Here is a 16,304-nt window from a genome sequence, read left to right on the forward strand (position 1 = left end):
ATTTTATGTACATAGTTTCAAGAACTTATCTAATATTATTTGACCGATCGCATGCTCCAAAAATACTGAATGGTGCACTCATTTGAATATTGAGTTATTTTATCAAACGAAGAGGGATTAATTTCCAATAAATACTTTTTTTTTAATAATGTACTCATATTTTAAAAATCCTAAATCCGACTATCGGACAAGCTGACCAGGTAAAATGTTAGAGCAGCAAATATTCAAATAATTAAGTAATGGAGAGAAAAACATGTCCACACACTACCTGTCTGGTTGGTTTGCTTATGGATCCTCAACACTTCTTCTAGGGTTGTCTCATATTTTTTTGGCATTGCACTGATTTCAAGAACAAGAATTCCCTACTACCAATTGGATGTTCATTTAGTAGAAAATAGTGGTACACAAATGCGGAACTAGCATTTTAAATTTATGATTTCTAAATTTTAAAACAGATAGCTTATTGAATTATGAATAAATTATTTATATATATTAAGTTGATTATTAACACAAATACAAAAGCTTAAATTAAATTAAAGTTACCAAGTCCGTAATCGAACCCGTAAATCGAACTATAGCTTCCACCCCTGGTGGCGTAGATTTCTTTTTTAAAGAAAAATTTAGTGTCTCTTTCACAACGCTCTTACCTCAAAAATATTTTTACAATATCGATCGAATTACCTAAAAGATAACTATAATAAAGTGGACTATTTACTATAACATATTAAAGTATATGTACTGATACATTAATTGAAAAATTTCTTACATTGTTAATATATATTTAATTAAATCCACTATATTAATGATATGGGTAGGGGTAGGGCTGCTTATCGGGCGGATTGGGCGGTTATTTACTCTTAACGATTTGGCTTATCGGTTATCGGCTTTTAAATGTATTAATCCGCTAGCCACCCGATAAGATATCGGGCGGATTGGTATCGGTTTAGCTCTTATCGGGCGGTTTATCGGATTGTTTGCTGACCGCTGTGACTCAAAATAAAATTCATATGCTCAGCAGACTACATTCCAGTCTATAGAATATGGCACCTAAGAAGAGAGCTAAATAGAAGAAATATAGAGCTACATTCTAGCGTATTTCCCAGTAGAATCATCTCTGGGGATGAGCCTATTAACAACTTATAACTATCAGAAGAAATAGAAGAGAACACTGGGTATAACACATGACATCAAAATTATCTAATAGTAACTAACTGGAATAGTAAATTATAACTAAATGTCTAATAGTAAATTAGTAATAGATAGAGTACTGGAAGTGGAAGAAGGGTTTTTGATTATTTAATATATATATGGATAAAAATAAATTTTATATATATATATATATATATTCTTAACGGGTTAACGGATTATCTGTTAAGAAAATTGAATAATCCGCTCCCAAACCGATAAGCCGTTAATAAAAAAATTTCAATTCGTTCCCCGTCCGTTAAACCGTTAAACCGATACCAATAAGCCATTAAGCTTCGGTTTTCGGTTTCGGTTCGGTTTTGAACACCCCTAGGTAGGGGCTTGTTGGTTTCATGTAATCAATTGGTTAATCCACAAATCACTTAGATGAGTTAATTACGTTTATAATTGACTAAAACCGACATAAGTGTGAAGTTCAAACTTTGGTTACTTAAATGGCTTTAGAAACTAATGCAAGAGAAGGTAGCACTCAAGTCACACCTACTAATTCCTTCTTTTGACACACAACTTGTTACTTTCTTTGTGCCATCTGATATAAATGCTTAAAAATAGTCATCTTTTTACCTTTTGAAAATAGTAATAGTACAAATTATGAGCAGGTGAATATCATGTGAAAAACATTCAATGCAAAAAAAATCAATAGACATTCCTACTTCTGCATACAAATAGCTATGAGGTGGATAGATGCAATGGATTTAATTAAACTTATACACACTTAACGGTTGTCTGGTAAGGTGTGCAAGAATAATACTGAATATGGTGTATTAGTAATGATGAAATTATTTATATTGGGATAATTAGTTATGCCGGAGATTAGTTATTATCGAATGTTGGTTTGGTGTATCAAAAATAATATGCATTGCATAATCTTTTTTATAAATTATTTGTTTACAAAAATATCTCCCACATTCTTTTTTGAAAAGGATTTGAAAATAGTTTTGAAAGGATAGTTCTGTCTTTATATATATATATATATATATGCTTATTCATGTATTAAAAATTATGGTATTGCTAATTTAGTGATTCCACTTTATCGGCAATGACTAATATTATTTTTTAGGTGATAAAATCTTTTTTTTTGTACTGTCGGTAGTTGTTAAACTCAGACATCGAATGTTATCATTTCTCAGGCATAAAAAGTTCTTTAAAAGAATGAACAGTTCAAAACTGTTTTAGTCACTGTTTGAAAGCTCTCTCATATAGAGATTTCATTGTCCTTTGTACAAATAAAAATGATGGAAATTGTTTCAAGTCCTGTACGTCATCATGTTTATACATATAACCTTTTCTTACAAAAAGCCTAATTCATAGCTACCTTTTGTTTGTTTTTTTCTGGTTTTCGAGATTTCATAATTAAGGGTGTTCTGAAACATCCATCTTGTCCACATCCTTTTCCGTTTTTAAAATTAAATAAAAATTAAATCCATTTTCCTACTCCACAATTCTATAATTCCATCAAATGGCTAAGCTATAAATGCATTATAAAAGTGGAGCCTACAACTACCAAGAAGTGTGATTATATGGTTTGAATTTTTTTAACCCTTAATTAAATTTTTTGAATTCGAGCGTTGAGAATGAAAATTTTGATAGGGAAGGTTTTATACCGGGCATTTGCACAAATGGCCTATTTTCAGGCCGCTATATATTCTGTGATGTTATCCCAATAAGCTAAATTTGTATGCAAAAAAACAAATTCATCTAGCTATTTTTAAAGATGAAATTTAATTCTTTGAGCTAACATAGTTAAAATTTAAAAAGCAACCTCAAAAAAGGTCATAGCCGCAAAGGTGTCAAAATAGCACAGGCTAACCAGTTTTCGAACTGGTAATTAAATAATTGTTAGCGTTTACGAATTCATTGAAAAGTACCAATTGTTTTGCTGAAATACGGAAAGTTCCAGCATAATATGTTGGATTATGGAGCTCCTGCGCATAAACTTTCAGCATATTATATTGGAACTCCAGTACACGGAAAGCTCCAGCATAATATCGGGATTATGAAGCTCCTGCATATAAACTTCTAGCATATTATGACGGAACTCCAGTACATTATAAAATTCCTGCATATTATGCTGGAAGCTCGTATGTAAAAAATGCGAATTTCAACATATTATGCTGGAATATTTTCGGATTTTTAAGAGTGACTTTATTCAGATTTTATCTTTACATGAAAAGTGACTAAATTTCGATTACATTTGAAACTATGGCTATTTTTCAATTATCAGATGTAAATATGAATATTTCTGATTTTCTTTTTCCCCCAAAGGTGGGTTAGAGGAGCTTAAGGTGGTTCTTTTAAGCTAGCGTTTGGCCATAGATTCTCAAATTTATTTTGAAAATTCTGATTTGGGTGAAGTTTGATTTGAAGATGAAAATGTGTTTGGACATGATTTTTCAAAACATATTTCACTTTTTATTTGAAAAAACATGAAACATGACTTATACCTACAAGTTTCAAAAACTATCACAAATACCCAATAGTACCAAACAAACAAACTTGCTATCTTGTATATACATAACCTTCATTACTGAGATTACACATAGGAAGTCATTACTCATATTACACATAGGAAGTCATTACTCAGATTACAATTATGCCTACACCACAACGTACAACTAAATAATTAGCATCACCGTTTCATGCATTAGAGTACAACATAACAAATAAAAATAACAGTTAGCTCAATTTTTCTTTAAGTCGTTAAACCATTCGACTTGATTTTTTTCGGTCATATGAACGAATATTTTGCGAAAGCTGGGTTAAGCAAGAAAGGCACTGCTGGTGAAAATTTTTCGTGAGCTAAACCATGTTTTTGCAAGACAAATTGCAAGTGGGTAGTCACAGCTTCCTCAGAGTAGATATCAATCTCAATTTCTTTCGAGAGCAGATACAAAGAAAGAAGCAGGAACAAGAGCAGAAATTGAGGTAATTATTTAAATGTGGGCTCTTTTACAAACTATAAAAGTTTGGGGTAATATTTAAAAATTTTAAAAAAATATAATGATCATGTTTTGGCCCAAAATCAGCAATTGAGGTGATTTTGAGATTTGAAATTTGGGATTTGGGATCTTGCCAAAATGTGGGCAAATATGTATTTGCCAAATAAATTCCAAATTTATTTTGACAAAACTCATGGCCAAACGGGTCCTAAATCTCTTTGCCGAAAAATCACACTTAATATACAAAGTCTCTCTCCGTATATACACATATATAATAGATATGTAATCCCTTGGAAAACATCCTACCTACACTACTAGCCATAAGGTGCAAATATTTGCAATGTACCCCCTTAGAAGATTATATCCAAATTTAGATTAGTCTGATATCATTGATGTTTGAATACCGGAAACAATTTTTTGACTTTTACGAGGTAAAAAGTAAGGTTTGTGTATATACTAGTATCTTTTTCAGATCCCACTTATAAGATTACAGTAGATTGTTATTGGTGTTGAAAACTTACAAACAGAAAAGTGCAGTCTACATATATATCTAAGGGTTTTTGAAAGGAGGGATATTATCTAGGTAAAGAACAAACAAGAGGGACATTCAATAAACTAGAAACAAGTACTATAAAAAAGTTGCAATATAGTAAAAGCCATCTATCTATTTATCTATGGTGGTCAGTGAGAGCAGCCAAATATTTCCAAGTATTTATTGTTCAATGTACTGTTGCCTTTGCCAAACTCCATAACCTGTTGTTTCTTCTTTTTCTCTCAATTGCCAGTAGTTTTATCAAATATTCCTAAAGAACAATGCACGTGTGTACATCTCTATCTCTCCCTTTTTTACTTTGTGGATTTTTTAGTTATGTTGTGGTCCTAAGACTATTTCTCAAGTTGTATATATATATATATATATATATATATATATATATATATATATATATATAACAATCTCAATCAATGAAAATTATATGACAATTTCTGTTAGGGTTCAGGCATATCATAGGATTCAATATTTGATGATGAGATGGAAAATATCACCATTAATTGTTTCATAAATATTTACCTAAACTTTGGGTCTCTAGCTGTTCGTTTAGTAGCCAAATCCATCGGATCAAATATGAATCAAATAATATAATAATGGTCGATTGGTGTAAGTTTATTATTTCGGACGGAAATGGTTCAACATAACTCTTTACTATTGACCCGATTATGCATTGATATGGCAAATTATAATTCTTTTGTAATTTTAGGTTTACAATATAAGGGATCAGAAAATAAAACACAAAAGATATTTGCAGGGTCATTTTTTTGTTTCAAATTATAAAAAAATATAATGAACCATTTATTCTCCGAGATAGAAAATTTGATTATGTAGTATATTATAAATATTGAAGGGAAGCCTTGACGTAACAAGTAAAGTTGTTGCCATGTGATCAGGAGGCCACGAGTTCGAGCCGTGGAAACATCCTCTTGCAGAAATACAAGGTAAGACTGCGTACGATAGACCCTTGTGGTCCGGTCCTTCTCCGGACCCGCGCATAGCGGGAGCTTAGTACACCGGGTTGCCCTTTTAGTATATTATAAATATTATTTTAATTAGATGATCTTTTCACACTTGAGGATGTCATCCAAATATAATCGAGATTTTTGTAAAATTATTTTCATTCAAATGATAGATGATTATTTCTGGGGAACTAATGAAGCTTTAATTCGGAAAATAACTTCCAACAGTAAAATCTTGCAACACATGAGATGATTTTGAGTTTTTAAACTTAAATTTTAATTTTTTTCTCAAATTTAAAAGTAATGCCATCTTAGTATTAGTACAACTATAAGTAATGATTGCTTAGTTGAGTTGACAATAGTAGTAGCAAAGACGAGCCAGGCAAACACACGTATGGTTTAACACGTGCACCCAAACAGGAGGAGAATGGAAAAGGCAGAAAGGTTAAAAGTGAACAGTAAGTTGGATCCATGTAATAAAGAATACAGTAAAAAGGAAAAAGAAAGGTCTCAATAATATTATAAACAGTTACACTTCGCTGCCCTTTGTTTTTTTATTTTTTGTTCGGCATTTATTTTGAAATTCGATTATATATTTTGTACCGAGAAATTTTACTTTGAGGATAAATAGTTTTCTACTAAACGCGACATCATATTTAGGGTCAAATATGAAATTTCTAATTAAAAATAATAGATTATTTACTATTCAATAACAACCTTAATGTCACTTTTTTGGCTTAGTGTATAATAATAGTGGAAGTAATCTTCTTTTTAGGTCGAGTAACCATAGCTTTCTTCATCAATTTCTTTGATTTAATTAGTGTTGTAATGGCATATCTTTATTACATCTCAAGAATATTTATTTAGTAAGTATTGTGTAATACATTTACATATTTATTAGTACTACTAAAGGGTTGACGTCATGTGCATCGCCAAAATACAGTTTTAACACCATCAAGCTAAATTGATCTGTTATAATATGTACGTACTCCTTTTTATAACAAGCTTTAACGATGACTTGAAAAAATAGAGTTTAACTTCTAACAATAGCCTAGAAGATAATTACCGGTATCATACACAATGAGCGAGACTAATAAACTAAAAATAAGATCGGTGATCTGCTACGACATGTTAGTCTTACAATAATGTTTATACTTAAAAATAAATTATTTTAAATAATATATATATATATATATATATATATATATATATATATATATATATATATATATATATTATAATCAGTTAAATTATACTAATTTTTATTTGGACACAGTAGTGTAGATAAAATACAATATGGAGTACGAGATATTCCGTATTTATACAGATGTATGATTTAGGCAGTCTATCCTAATACAAATATCAATAATAATTTCAAGCTCGAACTAGTCATCTATAAATCACATAAATGGTTCAAAATTAAGGACACACCTTAAGGGGTGTAATTTACGGCAGTCTGTTCTGACACAAATATTAATATCTGATTTTACTGTTCGAACCGATGACCTATAAATCACACAAAAATAACTTTATCATAGATAAATGAAACATATTAGTAATAAAGTGTGAACAGTAGTGCAAAGGCAACTGAGATGTGAATGAATTTAAACAGAGTGAAGTGTAAGAGGTTGATCCAAAGGTTGTAGGGTCGACACTTAAATCAGACACCCTTAGGGTTCGTTTGGCATGCGGAATAACGTGGGAAAAGGTAAGGAATTAAATTTATACTATGTTGATAAATTTATACCATCAATCAAATATGATATAAATTTAATTCCAAACTTAATGCTGAATATATCACCTTATCCCATCAAACTTGGAATTATTTTATCCCACCTCTCAAATATAATAAAATAATTCAGGGATAACTTAGTCCGCTTACCAAACAACCCCTTACCTCTCTAAAATGACCAACATCCATTCATTCATTCTCTTTTATCTCTCATATATTTCTACTGTGTTAATTTCTTACCAGACCAGAGCTCTTCAATCAAAGCATTTGCCGGTTTGTATTCAAACTCTTTGATTCCCAACACAACATATATAATTCACCTTAAATTAGCTTAGCTTCCTAATTACAGTGGCCATTTTTGTATGCATGTTATATTCCTATGTTACATTTCTCTCTCTTAATTTCTACATTCACAGCAGACAGCAGCCAACCCTAATTTCATGGTCTTGTCTTTGCTTCATTTACTTTGTTTATTGACTTGATACAAATAGTTTTCAGCAGTTTCAAACATTTTTCAAAGCTTGTCATAAATAATTTGTACATTTTCAATATATTTTAACCTATTATAACAGGTAATTTGTCATATTTTCTGTTCTCCGTTCACTTTGACTATCCATTTTAACAAATCAACATAAAGACAATTTTTCTTTCTTGTTTTACCCTTATCATTAATTACTCATTCCAAAATTATTTCCCTAACACTTTTTGAAATGCTATCATTATTAGGGGTTATATGGTAAAATATATATTACAATTATTATTTTTTAAGGGGCGTGAAAAATCCAAAGTGGACAAGTAAAAATAAACGGAGAGAGTAAGTTACTACTCTCAATTTTTATATTTAATCATCTATAATTATTTTCTTTGTGATCTCATAGTGTAAAAATTATTTACATTATTTTTACATGTAAAAAATGTAAATTTATTTTTTCATGTTTTTCTTCTTAAAGTTTTGCTTGTTTCAAGTCCCTAGATTTCTCTCTCTCTCTTCTCCCATTCTCCTTTGTTTTTTGTTTTTTTTGGGCATATTTTTCTCTATTGTTTAGTCACCTTTCACAAGTGATGTCTCTCCTTTTTTTTTTATTCACTAGGGTTTACTTTATTTAACTACCTCAATCCGCACCACTCTCTTGCCCTTCACACCCTAAAACATCTCTCTCTCTCTCTCTCTTGCCTTAGCTTGCATGATCTCTGTGCAATGTTTCTTAGTGTTCTTCCCTTTCACTACTTTTAATTTTGGTGTTCTTGTTCAGTCTTTTTGCCTTTATAAACTTTTTGGCTCAATCATCTGTTATATTTGTCTTTGTGTTGTGTCCCTCTCTAGCTAGCTAAGCTTTGTTTTCCCCCCAACACTTCTTTCTCTTAGTGTTTGTCTCCTCTTCTACTATTCAAAACATGAGTGATCCCTACACCAATTATTTCCATGGTTGGTTTAACAATCTCAACCCTCTTTACCATTTCTCCTCCTCTTCATCTTCCTCTACATCTTATAACTATGTCTTGCCTTCTACAAATTTCCAATATAATGAATATTTTCAAACTTCACCACCTTCTCCTCCTTTGAAAGAACCTCTTCCTCTCCTTAGTTTGAGTCCAACAATAAGGCAAATTCAATATCAAGATTATTCATCTAATAGCACTACTATGGAAGTTGATAATACTAATAATAGTAAGGAAAACAAAGAAGAGAGCTTTATTTCTAATTTTGGTGATGAAGATCAAGAAGATGATGAAAGTGTTAGTGTAGCCTTACAATTAGGGCTTCCTAATCCAAGCCCTGAACTTATCTCAAGGATTTCAACTACAAACACAATAGAAGAAACCAACAAAGAAGATCAAGATGTTACTTTCGCCAATGGATATTCTACAACAGGCACACTTCACAAGGGTCAATATTGGATCCCAACACCAGCTCAGATTTTGATTGGTCCTACACAATTTTCATGTCCTCTTTGTTTCAAGACTTTCAATAGATACAATAACATGCAGGTATGAATGTTTTAATTGTTTTTAAACCAAAATTATAAACCATGATTTATCCTAAAAGCCTACAGGCTAAAGGCTAAAACTTGCCTTTTGTGTTTCCATCATTTCTTTCTTTACCTTTTCCCTTCTTTTTTTTCTTGGTTTTACAAAAAAGAGAGAAAACCCATCTCTCTTTGCTAGCACACTTCTTTTCTAGCATGATTTTCAACCACTTACTTTTAAATCTCTGCTGGATAAATTGATTGGATAAAAGTTACAGTATATGGGCCTTGTATGGGTTTTCTTTTCTTTAAAAACAAAAAAATTATATATATTTGGTATTACTTTTTTTTATTTCCCTACTTTTATGTCTTTTTTTTGCATGAGTTGTTTGTGATTTATGGGGATCTGATAAATCAACCTGGTCCAACTGAGAACTTGGTCAGTAGCTCTCTTTATTTGATTGAACAACACATCTAAAATGCTTTTTGTCCTTGAAGTTTGTATATTACACATAGGCAGCAGCTATGTACTGACCAATTCCTAGTTTTGCATATAATCTTAATCAAAGGGACAGAGAAAAGATAAAAAGTGTTTTCTCAATCTGAACACTCAATCTTAAAGACAGTAACACAAGAGAAACATCCTCCTCTTCACATAAACCTAGACCCCACAAGCAAATACTCAATATTTCAAGTGAAATTATAATTTTTGTTAATAAAATTTTCAGTAACTTTAATTCTTGCCTATGTGAAATTCATGTTGAAAAGCTACTTCAATAATCAAATATTACTATTTTTAAACTTCAATATTCTTGCCTACAAAGAAACATGCATGTAAACACATACATAGTATATTGCTCCCTTTGTGAATCAAGTTGTATATGCAATTTGCAAAAACTGTTCTTGGATTTTTTTCCCTAGCAAAACATCTACTTTTTCTTTCTTTTCCCATATTTTAAAATGACTACATGCAAATCATCTTTATCCACCAATAATTGTGTGCGATTTCCAACAAAAGTTATCTTTTTTTGTCTAAGTTAACATTGTCAAAAGGATCTCTCTACTATGCATTCTTTAAAGAAAGTCATGTCTTTAATCTTAGTATCATCTCATGTCATATCATCCAAATCCAAAAAATAAAATCCACCATATATAATAAAAAAATAATGATTTTTCACAAAATTGCATATCAAAACTCAAAGCTTATTCTACTTTAATTTCTACCTTGGTAGTTAAACACATTCCCATGTTTTGTATTGCTTCTAAAGGCTTAAAAGATATAGTAATGAGTAGTGTATATATCAAAAGACATGATCTAATACCTAATGGAAAAAAATAAATTTGAAATCATCTCACTCTCTGCAGCTTCTTGCACTTCTTCCTTTAATATTGACCTAATAATACCTTAATAATGCAATTTTCTAAGTGAGAAAAATCGTCATTCTTTTTGTAACATGAAAAGGAAAGTAATTATGGAGTACTTGTGGTGTAGCAGCCTTATATCATACAAGTTTAAGTTTTATGAAACGATGGTATAAAAAATATTTACACAATCAACTCGGAAGTAATAGAGTATATATTGATTGATAACTTAAAATAAATGGTAAGTAAATATACTACAACAGATTAAATTAACTGGCGATTTTTAAAGTTTATCATACTAACAGTATATATAACTTAAATCTGATACAAGATCTCTACTCTACTTCTTTATGGTATGGTTTCTTACTAGCTTTAATTCTTCTCTTTACCTTTCTTGTTCTTTTTCCTATATTTTCCAACAGATGCATATGTGGGGACATGGATCTCAATATAGGAAAGGACCAGAATCTTTAAGAGGAACACAACCAACAGCAATGCTTAGACTTCCTTGCTTTTGTTGTGCACCAGGTTGTAGGAACAATATTGATCATCCAAGAGCTAAGCCACTAAAAGATTTTAGAACACTTCAAACACATTACAAAAGAAAGCATGGAATTAAGCCATTTATGTGTAGGAAATGTGGCAAAGCATTTGCAGTAAGGGGTGATTGGAGAACTCATGAAAAGAATTGTGGGAAGCTTTGGTATTGCACTTGTGGATCAGATTTTAAGCATAAAAGGTCACTTAAAGATCATATTAAAGCATTTGGAAATGGACATGCAGCGTATGGTATTGATTCTTTGGAAGAAGAAGATGAACCTGCTTCAGAAATTGAACAAGATAATGATCATGATCCTTCAAACTGACAAAACGTTGCTTTGTACATCCGGCTGTCCTTTTTCTTTTTTCCTGAAATGAAAGTGGAGTGAAAGCCGGCCCTAAGCAAGATCCAAAGAAGTTTAAGTCTAGTTTCACTCTGGATATAAAAGTAAAGTTCAATCATCGAAATTGATTGAGGGGGTATGGAAAATTAGGGTTTGGGGGGGGGGGGGGGTTCATTTTGAGAACTATTTTCTTTCTCTTTGTTTCTATTGCACTTCTAGCCTTGATTTTCACTTAGTTTTGCAGCTTTAATCTACCTTAAAGGGAAATATTGTTGCAATCAACAGTAGGCGTGCGCGCTCTCTCTCTATATATATGTCTGCATATGTTTTTAAATTTTCTTGTATTTATTTATGTTGATGTTCCTACGTTTGACCATACAGGGTAGGTGAATGAGTGAATTTATTAATTGACCACATCTTCGTTTGACCTAAAGAGGGAATTCAACGTGCATTCTAATTATAGATAAGAGTTATGCTTACCCTTTTCATCTGATAATAAGATAAAATTGCAAGAGAAACCCTCTAAGACTCTCGAATATGTTCTCTTCGTAATCTCAAAGATTCCAAGAAAGTAGCTTTGCAATGATAAATTTGTTAACCATAGTGAAAATTAGTGTCATTGTATGGCTAGAAATGAGAGCTTACTATGAGAAATAGAAGTTAGTGTAAGGGCTTGGAATTTTCCTCGTTTTACAATATTTTTCTTGCCCAATAAAAATTGTGATGGAGTGATAAATACTTATTAATTTTTATCTAAATTAACGTTTTGAATTCTAGTTCTAGGTATGAAGTTTGGAAGCGTTTTATCCCTAAATATGCGATTTTTCGGCACAAAATTGATTTCTTCTAAGGAAGGACATTTGTGAATGAGGGATATAAAGTTCCAGCCTGTTAAAACCTTTTCAGCATCTGAGGATGTGATGTGAGCAGTACTTTTCTGCCTGCCTATTCAAACCATAAATATGAGTAGCATTTTTAAAAGATAAATATATATGATAAAATACGATACGATCGTCTGCTAGTGAAAATTTTCTGCGTTCAGTCAATTTACATAGAGCGAATTGGTCCCTAAAGAACCCCGAAAGGGTTGTCTTTTAAATTAAGTTTTGGTTCAGTTCAAAAGCCAATTGTTAAAAGTGCTAGGTAGATGTATTAGGAATAAGGGAGCAGCATTTTACATAATATTAACAATATTAATTAAGCCCAAATTAAAAGATGAAATGTAATTATTGATTTAGGATTGATGGAACAATATTTTGGGAATTTTACATAGTCATATACTATATTATAAACTTATAATAGTCCGATTCGTTAATCTTGCATTGCTTTTATAATTTGTCAATAAGCTCTAAGACGTGCTTCCTCATATATTTAGCATACGATCATGTTTTACCTAGGTATTGTCTGGTTTAGCCTAATTGACCTCGCAGTTTTGTCCCTTGGACTCATTGTTGACAATGTGTTGCGCATGTTAGGTCCAAGCGACTAGCTACTTGTTGTATACCCTATACATCTTATGTATTCTTTTGCCGACGTAGGATTTGCCTAGAATATATATTTACATATACACTATATGTTTTCACTATGGTTTATCCTATATACCTTCATTCAACGTTGCACATGCAGTGGATTTGATACTAACTCTAAAGTCTAATAACTCTATAAAATTTAATTCGCTAATGATATTGTTCGATTTGATCTAAATTCACGTGACTTTAAAGTGCTTACTATGTTGGACGGACTCTCCAAAACAGCTGTCGCGCATCTGTATCGAATCTTTCAAAAATACACTACATTTGGAGGATCCAACACGCATATTTTCGAAAGTCCAAACATAACTTATTTATATACCTAGTGTTTGGAAAAATTCAACATCAAAACACTGGTGAGCTTTGTGACCAAAGGAAACCACAACCTTGAGATTAGGGAGGGGGTGGCAGTAGAGTTGTTGAAAGATGTGACTTTGAGTACTGTTTGATGTATAGCATATCTTTATCTTTATCCCTTTCCCTCTATTTATTTATCATAAGGACAAAAGAGAGAGAGAGTTCAGACCCCAGATGGGTCAAAGGGAGTTTTCATGAAACGTCATGTCCAAACAAGAGATTATCAGGAAACTTCAGAGGCATATGAACATTCAACTGTACTCTTGTTTGGAGTTATCAAATTGCCAGAAGTTTTATTTGGGTGTTCACTCGTTGTTAGATATTTGTATTGGGGTTCGGCTAAATTTGTCTTGCGTTGAAAAGTCTCATACTTTGAGGGGTCGTTTGGTATGATAGATAAGCAAATATAATACTAGGATAAAAATTTAGTATTGTCTTATCCCTTGTTTGCTAATTCTGGGATAAGTTACTCCAGGATTAAAAAAAAATATCGGGATAACTTATACGTGACAAATAGTGGAATAGTAATCCCAGGATAAATCAATATAATTGACAATCTCAAGATTAATACAACATACAAAATAGTAAATAAGAAATAATACCAGTATAACTAATCACAACATAACTTGTTTTCAAACCAAACAACCCTTGAGGGCTTGTTTGGTACGAGGCATAAAGAATAATTAATTTCGTGATTAAATTTAAGAAGTGTTTATCCCATGTTTGGTTGGGAGAAAATTACGGTATAATTAATCCCGAGATTGTAGTATTTTTTTAAACCCATGGAAAGGTGAAATAACTAATTCCGGAATAACTTCTTTCCAACCAAACGACCCCTGAAAGTACAACATTTCTTAATAAGGACAAACTCATACTCATAACTTGAACTTAAGACTTCTGGTTAAGGATGAACGAGTATCTACTGCAACCTTTATTAGTAAAATAGCTAGAATATTTCCAGAACTATGTAAAATCTCCCTTCAACCCAACACAACTGTTTTTATTTTTTTCCCTTTCGTATTTAACCATTTGATATTAATCAAAGTCTACTGGTCCAATTAATTTAAGTTCACGTCAAATAGATTCATTAAAGCCTTTGATAATTTTTAGGTCGAGTCCCATATTCTAACTATGGGATATAGAAAATGTAATTAAGAATGTCATATTTGTTTTTGCTTTTTTTTTTTTGGAAAATTCTCAGGAAAATCTATAGTCGCTACCCTTCGAGTGTGCACTAGGTAACATGCTTACAGTCTAATAGCTTGCAAATCACACAGGAGATATAAATCGACTAGACAAACCCCGTGAACTCTGACTGAGGAGGTTGTTGGTATGGGAAATCGATCCAAAATCTTTCACGTGGGAAATCACTCACCCACCAACTCAGTCAACCCTCGCGGGCTGTTATATTTGGATTTAGAATCTACAAATTAACATATTTTTGAACCACATTTATTGCTTATTAGAATCTTTAGTTATATTAAGGAGTTTCAATAATTTATATATTTAATTGAACCTCTCACATGCAAGGTAGCTTTCGTCCCTTGTATGATTAAAAGTGAAACTTTTCCAACTATATCAAACAGTTTACCTTCATTCCTCTCCTCTTATTTAACCTTTATAACAAGGTACGTGAAGTAATAAATATTTTATCGTACTTTTAGTTTTGATTTTCAAAAGGAACAGTGAAATCTGGTGAAGAGACTAGAGAAACTATAGAAAAACAAGACAACAGAAACTACAGTAACTGCATTAATGAATCATATGCATTGACCTGTCACAGCTCACAGCACCACATTTTTTGCAGTTCTTTTCTTGGCTGTTTGTCTCTTTTATTTTATTTAATTATTTTTTTGAAAATGATTGTTTTTAGTTGTCATCAATTCTGTTCTGTTAGTAGTACAAGAAAGTTTCTACAGACCCTCTGGATTCTACAGCGTCTGGGTAATTCTAGGTTTAAGTATCACATGTAAAGTTAAGGTATTCATTCACCAAGATATTTTTAAAGTTTTATGTGATTAATATTTTTCATAACCAATTGATATCCGAAACTCACTTATCCAAATAATTCAGATTTGCGCTTGTTATAGTAGATTAAAGGACAGCTCAGTGTACTAATGCGGGGTCAGGGGACGGGTCGCAACACAAGAGACGTGATGTAGACAACCTATCCTAATGCAAGTATTAGTGGTTACTTTCACCGTTTTGAAGTTTGAACCCGTGATCGATAGATCATATAGAGACAACTTTACTATTGTTTCAAGTCTCCCCTTCTCTTATTATAATAGATTGTTTCTCTTATTTTTCGGATAACTAATTTTATTTATTATAGATTGTTACATATACTTATATTTTAAGATAGTCTAATAATGTAAAAATATTTTATATTGTCGATTGTATAAAAGTTAAACCCGTACCCAAAACAAAATAGGTCTCAGGAATGTAAGAACTAGCTAGCTTTGAAATTCTCATAAAGTGGACTTGTCACTTGATGTTCCATGCTAGTTTGGAATTTTAACTTTTAACAACAATACTAAACATTGTCCATTCCCCACATTATCATCTTTTTAGTTAGGAACTTCTATTTGAGGAAAATCTTTTTTTCTTTCAAGAATTTATTTATTTAAAACTTTTGTATCTAAGTTGAATACATTCAAACTTCTTTACAACAGGCTCGTTTGTTCTGATATTTTTTGACTGCTATAGAAAAATGTTGTTATAGAGAATGTTATTATAACATAACATGAAAAATCGGTTTCAAAGAAAACTTGACTGTTATAATAAAGTATTGTTATAGAAAAGTAAACAAATCCATCTTC

At 31.5% G+C, this 16,304-nt stretch overlaps 1 protein-coding gene across 1 annotated transcript; it reads left to right on the plus strand.

Annotated features, from left to right (window-relative positions):
- Positions 1–8,504: 8,504 nt before the first annotated feature.
- Positions 8,505–11,743, plus strand: LOC107818564 (zinc finger protein WIP2-like). The gene is made up of 2 exons (XM_016644602.2): positions 8,505–9,375; positions 11,138–11,743. The coding sequence occupies exons 1-2, from the start codon at positions 8,782–8,784 to the stop codon at positions 11,579–11,581; spliced, it is 1,038 nt and encodes a 345-aa protein (XP_016500088.1). The 5' UTR covers positions 8,505–8,781; the 3' UTR covers positions 11,582–11,743.
- Positions 11,744–16,304: the final 4,561 nt, after the last annotated feature.

The sequence above is a fragment of the Nicotiana tabacum genome, chromosome 9, assembly GCF_000715075.1.
Source record: "Nicotiana tabacum cultivar K326 chromosome 9, ASM71507v2, whole genome shotgun sequence".
In the NCBI taxonomy this organism is placed as follows: Eukaryota; Viridiplantae; Streptophyta; class Magnoliopsida; order Solanales; family Solanaceae; genus Nicotiana; species Nicotiana tabacum.

What these genes read in the sequence shown, in the direction of transcription:
- LOC107818564 (XM_016644602.2), top strand. Translation starts at nt 8,782, where the DNA reads ATGAGTGATCCCTACACCAATTATTTCCATGGTTGGTTTAACAATCTC. An exon ending in ATAGATACAATAACATGCAG is followed by an intron (nt 9,376 to 11,137) that starts GTATGAATGTTT and finishes ATTTTCCAACAG; the next exon opens with ATGCATATGTGGGGACATGG.